Source organism: Lonchura striata, chromosome 1A (genome assembly GCF_050655825.1).
Source record: "Lonchura striata isolate lonStrDom1 chromosome 1A, ASM5065582v1, whole genome shotgun sequence".
NCBI lineage: Eukaryota > Metazoa > Chordata > Aves > Passeriformes > Estrildidae > Lonchura > Lonchura striata.
Genome location: NC_140741.1, coordinates 37375469 through 37390791, shown reverse-complemented (window position 1 = coordinate 37390791; position 15323 = coordinate 37375469). Strand labels below are relative to the sequence as shown.

Here is a 15323-nt window from a genome sequence, read left to right as displayed (position 1 = left end):
TGGTAAAGAACAGCACAGATGACTACCACAAAATCAGAGCAGTGATGAAAAGACCAAGGTATCTATAAAAAAAAGTTCAGTATTATTATGGTTAAATAACAGGAAAGAAGACAAAATTTAATTAATCTTATATTTCCTCTTTATAGACTAATTACTTATAAATTAAGACAGATGGTAATGTCTTAATTTTTCAGTTTATTGTGTTTACGCACATATTTTCTTATCAATGTGGGAAATAATTTTCTGGCACTAGTGCACAAGTGGAAAACACAGCTGAGCCAAACATCTTTAAATATAAAGCTAAGAGCTAAGACAGAAAATGCACTTGAAAGGATATAGAGTAAATTGACAAAATGTTAACAAAGGAAATTTATATGCACATTCTAGAAACTATGAAGTATTTTAAATCTTGCTCTTTGGAATACAACTCAACAGAAGCAGCAGTCTTTGGAGATAATTTAGATTACTAAAATTGAAAAGTAAACTATCTTCTAATTTTCATGCCAAAGAATATGTTTCAGAAATAATTAAATTAAAAGAATACATCATAAAAGCAGCCCATATCAGATTATTTTGAAGGCTTGTAACATGATCTTTGTTTCCCTTTTGCTTCCAGAAGCCAGATCTTCAGCTGATACAAACCAATGAAGTTTCCTGATGCCAGAAAAGTTCCAATTTAAAACCACTAGCCTATCAATGGGAAAAGATTATTACTCAGAGGCATCCTTCAGATGTGGAATTGTGAGAAATGCATCAAAGGCTTGCCCTTCTGATGACTGGACCTCAAGGAAATTAGCAGGGACTGTAAGGAGTAGTTTTCCACAAGGAAACAGGCCCTTAAGACAGAGGTACAAAATATGCCTAAACTTCAATGCATGCCACCTCTAAGGCATAGCTGGCAATGCTGGCCCCAGTCTTTCAGATCTGTCAGAGCATATATCCTGTCCTACAGTGGAAACCTTACTGAAGTGTGAGGAAGGTAGAGCATGGTACACAGACACCTTACCCAAAAATGCAATCTTGGCTTATGGTGTACAAAAGAAAAGGGGAGGCCAAAGGTTCTGACCTGATAAAAGCTGTTGGATTCATGACAAGCATGACCAGTGACAGGGTACTAAGACTGATGGAAAAAATACAAACATTAATTTAACACGCTGCAGATTCAGCTATCAGAAATTTGCTCCAGCCTGATAAAGATGACCATGGAGGGTCTATTAGAAAGTGAGCTGTGTACCCCTCTGAACCTGCAGTAAAATGGTAAGAACTGGGATTTAAAATAGCTGAATAGGAAAATCAGAAGCAGCAGACAGAAAACTTCCTTAATTGTTGATAATTGGTGAGCTTAACTACTCACATCCCTATATCCCACAAGACAAACACAAAAAAGGAGTGAAAAATAGAGAGCATACAAATCTACAAATGCTGTAATTCCAACCATGCAGAGAAATATAGTTATCTTTCTCTGTATATATAGATACAGATATATCTAGATTTGTACAGTGATATAACAAACCACAAAACTAGTGAGAGGATGAATTAAGTTCTGTCACAAGAAATACACAGATGAACCTGCTCTACTGAATTTTGAGAAAACTTACAGAGAAGGAAGAAGATGACAGATTTCAACAGAAGAGCAATCTTCTTACAGAAGCTACTGATGCTGGAAAAAAGAAGTTCTTTGATGTTGTCTCTAAGACATATTTGAAGAATCAAACAAATAATCCCCTCACCAAAAAGTGACAAAATAAACTATACTCTAAAAAGAGATTCAGATATGACTAGATGATCATCTTAGCCTGAGGGAATTTGACAATTACCACTGAGTATTTCTGCAAGAATTTGAAGAAAAGATAAGCTTTTGAAAAAGTAATTACTAATATTAAATTCAGAAATTTTAAGAGAATATGGACATTTGCAAATGTACAGTATGTATCATCTTTCTGAATGGTTTAGAAACAAAGACACAAGGAATTTAATAACCTCCAACAAAATTTTATCATATGCCTTTGCAAAATTTGGAGAATAGAAACTGGCTAGATCAAAGTAACTTAATATTGTGGTGCCAAAAAAAGTGACAACTACCCTTTTTATATTTCTCAATTTTGCCCCAGAGGTTCTTTACTAAAAACATTTTTATGCAGTGCTGATAGCATTTACTTACTTAAATTTTCTAGGAGATGTTTGCAATCATCAGTAGCAACATCATGCAATGTTCGATTACACTTATCTTTTCTCTCAGCCTCTAGTCCACCATGGCTACAAAGGATTTCTAGACAGTTCTGCAAAGGTAGGAACTGTATTATTTACTTGTTCAATTGCTGCACTAAAGCATACTACCAATATGCAGTTAGATTCCTAATTAAAATTCTTACACATGCATTTCCAAAGACAATCAGCTCAGAGTTGAAAGCCAGGAGTAAAAATATTTTATAGCAGATTTAAAGTCTCATGACTTTAAATGACTATAAAAAAGCAGAACACAAAAAGTCAGTGTTGTACAGTCTCTGAGCATCAAGTGCTAATTAGTTGAATTAAGAAATTCTCATATCTGGCCACTAATTTAGGTATTGATAAGGAGACAGAAACCCAGCTATTATCCTGGTTTGAACATCCTGGCCTCTATGTTCAAGCAACACTAAATAAGCAATTCTAAACATTCCTACAGACTAATATATGAATCTATTTAGGCAACAATCCATAAAATCAGTTTTCACTTTGTAATTCACCAAGTAGGGCTTTCCATCATGACTGACACCTGAGTGGGACACAATAAAGGAATAATTTTTAAATCACCTTGCAATCCCTGTTTTTTTGCAGAATTTCAGCATGCAGAAACCTGAAATTCTAAAAGCATCATTAAGAATGCAGTTATATGAAAATGTATTTTTATTAAGTCAGAGCACAAACATCTTGTGGATGACAACATGATGCCCTCTAAAAATGTCATATGCTCAACAAAAGTAAAAATCATTGAAGCTATTAGCATATACATTTGGATTGGTAGAATCATACTGGACCATGAAAAAATATTCACTATATAGATCCTCCCAAATATGTGTGGGATAAAACAGTTCTCATAAAACTGAGACATTCAAATTGAATCAAAACTCATACATTCAAATTGATCAGCAATCAGAAAAAGGATCAAGTCCTTGTTTCTAATGACCATCATTCTGCAATAATACCAGTGGCCTCCATGAAAGCTTTTCCATCTCAGATATGCTTTTAAAGACACATCCATATTGGAAAAAAAAAAAAAAAAAAAAGCCAATGGAAATTATACTAGTTAATAGTGTATTGATAATGTTTGGGGTTAACCATAGCAGAGAAACCAAACCTTAAGAACACAGAGAAGCAGCTGTTGAGTATTTTGATGTGGAATAGTGCCTAGTTGCATGTTGAGATAGTGTTACCTGTTTTGTAGCTTTGTCAATGTATCTGATACCCTCAGACCTTTCATAAATATAGCAGTCATTCAAGGTATATCTGCCTGTGAGGTGAAATTTTACCAGGCTGTAGTTATAGCACCTAAAAGTACTTTAAAAAAATGTTCAGCTCACTAAGCTTGCCAGAAGGATATAAAGCAGAAAAAAAGCACATATTTTCTTGCCAGGTTAACACTATCTCTCAAATAGAAGCAATGAAAAGCAGAACAGCAGAAGGCTGAGGACTGAACTGTAAGGCTGAAAATCTGAAGTGAAGCAGTTAGAAGTGGGACAGAACAAAGAAATCCATCTTATTTCCTTAGTAAAATGAGGATTTTTGTTGTCTCTGTTGCCTGCAAAATAACAGCTAAGATGTCCTAGCAAAATTAATCTGTAAAGAACGGCCCCTACCTATCTCAAAACAAGAGGATGCAAGTGTCAGCACTGCTTATATGCAGCTACCATGCACTGGAATGAATGACATGCAGTGTACATAATGGATTAGAGAACGAAGTCAAAGTGTTAACAGCACTTGGAGATAGCTATTAAGCTTTTTTAGCTTTTAAACATCCCAAACATGTCTCAAGTAAATAAATGCATTAAATGAAATACAATGTAATAGTCTCTGCAACATTGAAACCAGGAATCTGATTGCCAGCTGCGTAACATCATCACCTAAGATGCTCCCCTCAACCCCAAATGCAGATCTTGCTAAACAGCTGACTTGGAATGTGCTTAGAAACTCAAACCATAGAGTTATTAATGAAAGATGATGTGAAGACTTCCAGTGTCAGAACTTTCAGAGATCATTAGTCAAAGCAGTTCTAGACAGCAAATGAAACCTAAATTCAAAGTTCCTGATGAGTATATTATTGCAGAAAGAGCCAACACAGTGCACATTATTTAGGTATTTGAAGACTACAGCAAATACCTTAAACTCCATCTAAATTCCTATGAGTGGAAACTGGCATGAGAATCTGCATCTGCCTAACAGACACTGGTAATGGAACAGTGACTAGTTGCAATACAAAATGCTGAGTAAGCTGTGGCTGTCCCTAAAAAAACCTGTAACTTAAACTGAATCTTACATCTGTCTCTATTTTGAACTGAAATTTATCAGGAAAAAAAGCAAACATAATGACAGGTATTGAACTAGGCATGTAAACACAAGCTAATTTTTGAAGTCTTGGACTGTATTTTCTTAAAATTCACTCTTCTGTGTTTAGCACCCTCTATTTTCTTCCTGGGCAAAAATTTTACAGTGAGATCTGACTGACAGCTACTATATAAAAAGAAGTCCTTTAAATGGTCACTGTTAAAAGTGTATAGCTTTTGATGTCAAGAAGTGATATTATATTTCCAGAAATCCTCCTGTTTGTCATCAGTAGGACCTGTCAGGTCATCCTCCATGTCATCAGTTATCCCAACCTCACAAAAATGTTTAATTGACTCCTAAAAAGGCTGCCCAAAATAATAAATTAAATAATGTATGTCTGCACAAATCTGGGTCTCAAATTTCTTCTTCTCTCCTCTCTCACAGAGGAAAAATTGTTCCTAGTGAAATAATTCCTGCATGTAACTCAAAATTATATCCATCTAATATCTATAAGTCCAATGAATTGGCATTCAGGGTGGGATTCATCTCACCTTAACTTTGAAAATTTCAAGTAATGATGTTTCCTCTTTTTACTAATGCACCATAAGAGGTAGACATTTAACTATAATAATGCACTCAATTTGACACCTGGATTCTAGGGAAAATTGTCCGCTGGAGGTCTATCTCTGTTAAATCAAGTTGGCCTATAAAGTTAATAACAAATTTAGACTTGACATCTAAGTTGTAATTCTTCAAAGATAAAAGAAAAAGATTTATTTTGCCTAAATTCTATCAGGTTTCTGTAACTTGTTCACATGGACTAACCTTAAAGCCTTTTGATGCTGCTATATGGGCAGCAGTCCAACCCTCTTTGTCAGCATGGTTGATGAGATCTGCAGAAACAACAGGCTTTACTCTACTGCTATAGTCATCTTCTCTCTTCTCCAAATTGAAGTAGTCTAAATTAGGCTCTGCATCCATTAAACAGTTCCCATTGTTTGGCTCTCCATAGTACATAAGGAGCTTGAGACTTTCAACATTACCGGAATCCACTGCTGCGTGAATTGGTGACCAGCCATCCTAAAAAAGAAACCATGATCAAAAAGCACACTGCCACCAAATACATACAAAATTGTTTGCAGAATTATATCAGCAAAGAATGAGAATGGGAGGTTCTGTCTTGAAATTAAGAAGACAAGCAAGAGTGACATAATAATCCTCTGGAAAAACACAGTTGCTTGTATGTGTTTTGGGTAGAAGAAAGGGAAGAAAAGCTTTCTCCAAGGACAATCTAACAGATAAAATCTTCAAAATTTTTAGAAGAGCCTAAGTGATACAGGTCTTACATGCTGTTAGTAAACTGCTTCCTTCCTGTGCATCAAACAAAAATGATTCCAACGATCAATATTGTTTCATGTTGCATTAATCCATCTATTAGTCAGTTTCACAGTTCTGACATCACAACTTTCTCTCATTCCAAGTCAAATATGTTTACTTTCCAGTTGTAAAATAAATGAAAGATAAAAGATTCAGTGTAATAATTACAGGAGGTGTAGAATGCTCTGTGAAGCACTCTTTGTGCTGTATTTTGGAACAACCTATAACCCACATTTATTGTCATAAGAATGTACTGATATCAGAGTCATAAAAAAACTTCAGAACAGCACCTGAAAAAGTAAATTATGTAGGCACTAATTTTGAGACACTCCTCCTTTCCTTCTCCTCTAGATATAACTTTTTTTTTTGCCCTATTCTGCCATTTGTGATACATGAGACTTTACAATACTGGCAAGAAAGTTTTGGGGTGTTGTCTCTTCAAGGACAACACTAAAGCATCCTGACCTAAAAAGTGGAAACTTTTTACAAATCTAGTGCTGGAGAAAAGCTGCAGCAAATTGCCAGTGGAATCTGAATTATGTAAAATGGTATGAAAGTCACATCATTTAGGAGATTTTAGACAATATACAGTTTAAAAAAACCCCAGAAAGTATGATGAAAATAACAAAATACTAATTTCAAATTATATGGCTTATTCCAGCTTTAAAGAAAAGTTTAAATAAATGTTTCAATAACAATATTCAGTGCTATACAAGGTACTCTAACTTTACAAACTATTTTAACTTACACTGGTTTTTATTGTTCGATCCGCTCCACCTTCCAACAGCAGTTTAATACAATTGTTATTCCCATTTTTACAGGCCAGGTACAAAGGTGTCTGTCCTCTTTCAGCAGCATGGTTAATATCAGCCTGATACATAATTAATAATTCTGCACATCTACAGCAAACAATAAAGCAATAAAATTGTCTTATGTTAGACATGCAATGCCTCTTTATAACTTGACACATTTAAATATTTTAAGTAAAGTATTGGTTTTACAGCTGCAGATCTACCTGTGATCAACCCATATACACAAGTATAAAGCACATAGGTATAAAGACAGGCTATTTTAAATATGTAAATCTTAAAATACTGTAGCTGACTTTAAAAATTATGACTCTAAACCACTCAATTTCATGAGACTGACAAAAACACGATGACAGCTGCTTAAAAAAACCATTCAGCTGAGCAAAAAGAAATATTTCTGACTATTGATATTTGAAATAGAATTGAAAAGGGAAAAAATGAAATGAAGGACTAGCATTAGCTTTACTAGCAAAATGGACACTCATCTGGGAAAGTAACCTAGTAGGGGCAGCAAAACAGCTATGGCAGTACCTGGTAGTACATACCATTCAGATCTCTGAATAGGGACTACTCTGGAAGAATGGCTTGGGTGTATTGCTAGCAGCTTACTGGGTTATGGAGGATGGAAGATTAGATGGAGTGCTGAAGAAGAATTCACTTGGGGCTGGGACATTCAGATCTAAGTTCCTGTACCTCCTCACAACCCTGTAGTAGTAGGTCCATTTTTTTCCCAGTTCTTGTGCCAGGGTTGGCTATCTTTCCTTTCCCCAACCTATATTTTCAACAACACTTAAGACCTTGCAAAAATCTTAATGCCAGTCAATTCATTCTACAGTTCAAACAAGAACTGTTAAGAAAGATAAGTTCCCAGCTCTCCAGCTCAATATTTGTCAGTCCATAAAAACAGAAAGTATATCAACAATAAAGCCTCAAAGCAGTTAGTGCAATGCCAAATAACTACTGATTGGGAGACCATATTTTAACAAAATACTCTGTGAGAAAATATTTACACTGATGTAAGGTATATATATAAGAATGTAAGTATATAAGAAACTATATACTAAAAAAAAATCACAAGTATTTACGAATATTATTTTTGATACATTTTTATCCAGTCAGAAAATCAGTTAAGTTCAAGGTAAAATGCAAAATTTTAGAGAAGAGTAAAACACATAGCATTGATATGAATTACTGATCTATGCTTTCCAAAAATGTTCAATTGAACAGAACAAAAATACAAATAAAAATAATGTTCTGCCTTAACAAAAATTAGACATACACTTACAAAAACCATCTTAAGAAGGGCTCCATAGAGCAATTCAAGACTGAGTTTTAAGTCTGCTAGATTAGAAATATCTGGTTTGATACTTTAAATTGTAGTTGGTGAACATCGAAAAGCTGTATTGACTTTCCACCTCAAGTTCAGGGTCATCCAGGCCTGGACCACACAGAAAATGATTCTGGAAGTTTCTCCTAAAACAAATTTCTGATCTGGTAGTATTACTGGATCAGACTCGAAACCTTTTTTTTTCCTGATTTTTTTCCTGACTTTTTTCTGACTTATTTCTGGCTTTTCTTTCTGACTTTCTGACTCTCTAGAGTTAGAACAACAGTAAGTATTGTCTTGGCTCAGGAACAAGGTTAATGAAGATGTCACAGGCAACTGGTTAGCAAATCTATGACAGATACCTACTGTGCAACTGAGAGCAGTTTAGTGCTGTCATTAACACCACCTTAGAAGACAGACAATACTGTTGCCCCAAATTCCACCTATTAGATTTTCTTCTGTGCCTGAACTTTGAAGCAACCAACAAATCAAACAGCCTGAATAATTTGTAGTCTCTCTGACATTTTTGACTAGCCCTGTCATTCTATGTTCAATTTTACAATTCAGCTCATGTTCAGTATCTAAAAAAGTAAAAGCAAAAAATGTGTTTAGGGATATCACATTACATAAGTCAGTCTAAGGCAAAAAGAATCATTAAGTCGGCAATACCACAATACAACCAATGATACATAGCAAAGTGTTGTGAGGATAAGTCAGCTTTCTATTCAAATGAAGTGTTAAGATATTTATTTTAGTGAGAGAATATGAATATTATAAAACTTAAACTTTTAAAAACCCCTTGTTTTGTAGTGTAAGGTATTTGATTATATATCACTCAGAAGAAAACTCAGGTGTTCATATGCCTCTGATTATGATATTCATAGTTTTCTACACTTGAAAAAAAATCAGTACAAAAAATAATTTCCTTCTTCCTTTCTCTGTTGATCCTATACTATGGCTGATAACTCAAAGAAAATTAAGAAATTCAGTGGTATGATGCCCATGTAGACCATTACCACATTGTACTTGCTGAGAATACACACTCAGCAACCTTAAGAGCTGAAATTGGAAACAAAACAAATAGAAAATATTGAAATCAGAATGCCAATAAGAATATGAATTTAAGTAGATATTTTCAATAAATTATAGTTAAATACACTTATACATAAGAATGCGATAATGTAATGAAAAAGTATATAACATAAAGATAATATAAAATTGAGTAACAGCTGACAGACAAAATCTTAAAGGCTTCACTTACTTGACATGTCCCTGAGCAACTGCTGAACACAAAGGTGTAAAGCCATTTTTATCAGCAGCATCAACTTGTGCTTCTGCAGCCAGCAGCAATCTCACACAATCTATAAATGAAGCAGAACCATAGAATGAATCAACAAGATCAAGTGGCAACAATCAGCCAGTCTTTTGGACTACACATCACACTTTAGGGGATTGAAATAAAAGCTCAGGAAGAAGTTTGCAGGAGAGAGATGAGAATTGCCTCCCAGGGGCATCATCATCCTTTTGCAAAAAGGGCTTGAGCTGGGTTCTGCTGGGATTCAAATACATGCCCACTGCAGGCAACTCCCACAGTTATAGCTATTTTACCTCCCAAATGGGGAATCTGACTTATCCAGGAATCCCTAAAGGCATCACTGCCTACTGGCAGTCATGACAAATATGACAGCCACAGGGAAGATGTTCACAAGCCACAAAGACCTCAAGCAACACACTGGCCAGTCTTATTTAAGGGCACTGACTTGTGATTGCAATGACAAATAAAATAAGCTGAAAAACTGAAACCTCCCCAAGCCATTCCCATTCATATATTTCCAAAACCACATGCTAAAAATAGTACCAGCCTGATTGCATCATCTCTATACAGCTAATTTAAGATAATTAATTACAGAGTAATTAGACTGCTTTTCATCCACAAATTGGAATATCATTTGATGCAATTAACTTTGAAGAAAACAGTTGATCTATTCCTCATTCTTGAAATTGGCTCCAGACCAAAATAAAACAAGTCTTTTGTAATTGAAACTACTACTTGGAAAATAAGCTCAGCTACAAAACCAATTACAAACTCCTGACCTGATTTCTGAGCAAGCTTAATATATGCGGTTCCAGCACTCAGTAAAATCCCAAAGCCAAGTTTTCTTAGTGAAGTTTAACTCTAGATATCAGAACCAAACATATATTAAGAATGACTTGGATATCAGAAAAATATATTAAGAACTAGTTAGAAATCTGACTAGTCTATACCACTCTTCAATGTATTCACTCCTGTTACAATTTTTTCAAATAATTATACAGATATTGTAGAGTTGATTGGATAAATAATTTAACATTAAGAAACATCATTTTAAAGCACTCCAAGTTATTATTTCATAAATTTGGATTCTTTAATTTTGAAGCAAGAAATATGATGTGAAATTATTTTTTGTTGTTGTAAAGTTGGTTGTCACAGTAAGTTACTAGGACTTGACCTGTAATTTATTCTAAGTCATAAAGAAGCTCTCTATTAACTAACTTGCCACATCCTTCAAATTGTAAGATAGCACCACTTAAAATAAAATTATATTTTCATTCACTTTTCAACACAAAAATACTCTGCTAAGAATAACTTTTTTTTTTTCTCATTTCCATGGTCAATCTGGGTCCTATATTAAATTATTTATTTGAAAATACAGATTCCTGCTTGACATCCTAAAATACTTTTAAAGTTTAAAAAGGATGTTGAAAAAATTTTCATGTAGAAGTTTCAAGTATTTGGCTAGAATACTCTGCTGTTTATTCATAAAGCATATGTTAGCCATGCAAAAGCCATGAACACAGAGAACAAGACTACCTGTCTAGAAAGGCATGGTTAATTCACACTTATTGATTGGCAGATCATTCAGGTGGTAAGTTATGTCTGTATAATTGCTGTTTCTCATGCAGCTTATCTCTGTGAAAATACTGCTTCTGAAAGCAGCTTTTTATTCTTAGGGGTAAGTGTGACCATGAGGAAATACAGCTACTTGTATAAGGCAAAACATGTGAGCTAGTAAGCTCTACATGACCTGTTCTGGTGGCATATAAAGTAAAAGAGCAATTGTCTCCAAGATGCCTGGGATTTCTGGATGGAATTTTTATGGGGATTTGGAGAAGGATAATTTGGGTCAGTCCAGGCTCATTCACTCTGGTTCACTCTGGTCTGCCATAAAAGTAATAAGCAGTGGGGAGTACTGGGTGGAAGGGCAGGCACTAGACAGACATTGGTGCCACTAAGTTAAAAGTTTTGGTCATAGCAAAAGCAAAACATTGAAGCAAATTAAGATAAACACCTGGAGATTTTACTGCTCTCCACCACAGCTGGGTAGTTAGTTCTTCCAGAGTGATGGCAAACATCATGCAGATACATCCGTGGCTTGACAAAGCTGACTCCATGTAGCTGTATGTCTCTGCACCTCACTCCTTTCTACTTCCCATACCATTCCAGGTTTTTTCTATCAATCAGGGTGCCACAGCCTCCAAATACTCAGGATAGAAGAGAATCAATTACACCATAAATGCATATGATTAGCACATAGCTGAGTCCAAAGGATATTATTTTCTCCACATCTCTCAGGTTCAGGAACTGCTATGTTTCACTCTGTTCTTCTCCACCTCTTTGTTGTAGAGAATGGTCACGATTTGCAACATCATACAGCTATGCAGATCTATTAGCTATGAGAACTACTGTTATTAAGTGCACAACAGACCTGAAGTATTTCTTCTAATGGTAAAACCAAGACAGACCAACAATACAACCTGTCCAGCTATCCCAATCTAGTGGTTAAATAATGAAATTAACAGTTTACTCATGTCCATTCAAATACAAAGAAAGAGTGTCTTTTTAGGGTGCATTTCTTTCTCTCAGACCTACAGAATTTGGGACAGTGTATGTTGGAAACAAAGCTTCTGTTATTAACTTCATGTGCTGGAAAAACCCTCTGCTGCAGCTCTCAAAAGGCAACTGTTTCCAAACAGGAAAGCTACACATTTTGCAATTAGGATAGATTAGGACAGAATATTTCAGTGCTCTTTTCTTGTGTAACTCAATTTTTTCTAGAGAAAGGGCTGAGATCATGTAACAGCTGCTGCTACCATGCTGGTTGCAATGTGCTCTACCACGATGTAGTTATCTACACATCTCAAATACTGTACTTCTTCACTGAAAATGTGTGGGGATAATTCAGTTTTCACTCTTCTCAGAATCTCCAAAACACGGTTTTTCTGAAGGGAGGTACTCATTATGCTTGCTTTTATCAGTTCTAAAGTTACTCTTCTTCTCGTGAAATCTTCTCCCGGAGAAACACGAAAATCTGTTAGTTGACTTAGAAATCTCAAAATCCATTTATTCACTAAACCCATGTTAAAAATGTTCTCAATAAATTAAATCATGGTATGATCACCCACCAGTGTAGGCTTGTGTTAAGTCTTATAATTAGACTGAATAATCTTAAGGGTCTTTTCCAATCTAAGTGACTGTATGATTCTATGGGGAAAAAATCCAAACCAACAGAAAATTATCACTGACAACACAACTCAAAACATTTAAAAATATGAACAATAAATTATTTTATCCTTAAAATGACTGCAGTATCATTTCTTTCCACCTGTCTAGTTAAGAAGAAGTATTAGAAAGCACATTTAAAAATATTTATTTTTGTACATCCATTCTTAAGCATATAGAATTTAAGTAAACTTGTTTTTAAAAGTCTCCTCTTTGAATTGCTACATATATTCATTTGAGAACAAACTACAAGTAATGAAAAGAGATTATATATATATAATATATATATATATAATAAGGTTAAGCACAAAAATCTTTCTCAAAAAAATTTACAGATCTATCCTTTCAATTTTCATATAATTTACTAAGGAGACATCAAAGCTTCTGTTGTGTGATTCTCTCATTCAGAGTTCATACAATCCATTTAGTTGTTGAAATGTGATGATTTGTACAACCAAGTATTTTTCACATCCTGTCAACTATAAATAGAAGAGCAACACTATAAGCTCTGTAATACAGTTTTTATCTCAAAAATTAAAACATACTAAACAATTACAGGGTGCATATGCATATGTTTGTTCTTATTATTGTGTTTGCACAATTCTGTCAAGTGTCTTTCTTATTTGAAATTTTGACAATAAAACAAGGAATGAAATTGCCCTTGCTGTCAGTAGGAGCTGCTCAGTAACTGAAAATCCTTTGCTTGGATGCAATTTTAGAATATAAAATGAATAAAGAAGAATTGGGTCAATTATGGTCTCCCACAAATATTAGTAATAACTGCATGTATGCCTAGAAGCATAGACCAAACATCCATTTAGTGAGGGGAGAATAATAAATCCAACAATATAACTAACTTGGATTCTTAATACTGCAGATAAGTTGAAAAAAGGAAAAAATCACAAAAGGGGAAAAAAAGAGTATTTTTTCACTATTTTAGAGGTTTTGGCAACAGGAAAGAAACTCGTGTGAAAAGGACCAGATAGTTCTACAAAAAAAACCACAGAAAACAAAAAACCCATAGCCCCCTAGGAAGCAAAGACAAAATATACCATTTTGAACAAAATGAAAATTCCTCCTTCCCTGTGCCTGATAGCAAAATTAACCCTGAATATGTGAGAAAAATGTACACTATCTGCTTAGCTGCAGATTCTGTATCCTAATTTTAGTTTTTAAAATATTTGAAAATAGTTATGAAATAGTCTATGTACTATCTGGAACACTGGATCAGAGGTTTGTAATTGTGACACTAACAAATATTTAATTAAATAAAAACACAAAGTACTCTTGAAAGCAGTGGCTTGAATGGGACTATGTTCCACCTTCTACTCTGAAATAAAATTTTGACTTTACTAAATATTAATGGAATATTTGCCATTGGTATTGCTGGATTTCATCTTTAGTGTTCAAAACAGCATAATGATGCCACTTGCAATATAAGAATCTGGAGGTTTTCATGTAGGTAGAAAAAGCTATAGTAATGTGCACTGGACTTTTAAAACAAACTGTTGTTTGAGAGCCTTGTGTTACAAGTCTGGAAATTACTGCTAGGAATTTGTATCCATGAAGTGCCTATCTGTTAGTAACATACTTGCTGCATTCCATAAATATATTCATAAAATATGAAGACTGACCATTGAAAGGCTCAGAAATGCTACTTTCTCAATACAGAGGAGGATTGGGGTCATGGGGAAAGGAAAAAAAAAAACCTTTTAATTTTCTCAGAAGAGCTTAGGTAACAAATGAAGGCTATTTCATTCAGTTAAAAATAAAGACAGTTCATTTTATTTCCCAAGTAACACACTATTATGACACTATCTTCCAGAATTTTCATTGCTGCTGCAGAAGATCAAAACCCTGATGACCACCTATTTTTTGCTGCTTACTCCCTGTAGAGAAAAGTTCTTTCTTTCAAGCTCCTATTGCTACAAAAGATCTTTAGTGTTTCACAGAATATGGGGTGATAATATCTGGTAGCTTTTTATATGAAGGGAGTGGAGAATTAGAATGGATGTTCCTGAAGAATGCTACCAATTTTTTGTGTTTCAAATGCTTTCTGAAAACAGAAAATTCCAAAATTCAGCTTGAAGAAGCATTGCTTATATATACACGCTATAACATGATTTTCGTCATATAATCAATATATCCCACTTTCAATTTCACATTTTTAAGAAGAATGTATTTGACTTAATTGAATATTAAAACTTTATGAAGTAAGCTTTCACTAGTTTGCTTGGATGCCATACTAGATCTTAGTATCATTTACCTGTATGTCCATTTGTAGCAGCAGAATACAAGGCAGAATAGCCATCTTCACAAGAGTAATTAATGTCCAGTCCTTCTTCATTAAGCAGCATTGATAATAAAGTGACATTTCCCTGGGCAGCAGCTTGGTGAAGAAGGGTGGGCCTGCCACCCAGGGGGACAGGACCACCACTTGTTAACAAAGGGGTTAGGGAGGAAGACCAGCCTGTGAGTTAAAGCAACAGAAGTTAGAGACATATAAATAAACCCTGCATTTTCTGTGTTCTTTTACGTATTAAAAAGTATCTTCAAAATTACTGCATTTGTTAGTTTAGCAAAAGTTTTGTGATGGTGCTTTGTCTACACATTAGAAGGTATTCTGAAGAATAAAAACTGCATTGAGGGGTGACACTTGTTGAAACAAATGAACATGACCTTCCTACAAAAGGTCAATGTGAAACTTGTGAATGGTAGTAGCATCTGGATATCTCAAAAAAATTTGTAT

At 34.5% G+C, this 15323-nt stretch overlaps 1 protein-coding gene across 1 annotated transcript in view; it reads right to left on the bottom strand.

Annotated features, from left to right (window-relative positions):
- The window catches only part of CTTNBP2 (cortactin binding protein 2), a 76678-nt gene that overhangs the window by 20877 nt on the left and 40478 nt on the right, over nt 1–15323 (bottom strand). The window contains exons 5-9 of the mRNA XM_085569390.1: nt 14841–15044; nt 9296–9395; nt 6647–6797; nt 5347–5601; nt 2162–2279 (exon numbers count right to left, since the gene is read on the bottom strand). Coding sequence (XP_085425516.1) covers nt 2162–2279; nt 5347–5601; nt 6647–6797; nt 9296–9395; nt 14841–15044 — 828 coding nt within the window. The remainder of the gene's footprint in view (nt 1–2161; nt 2280–5346; nt 5602–6646; nt 6798–9295; nt 9396–14840; nt 15045–15323) is intronic.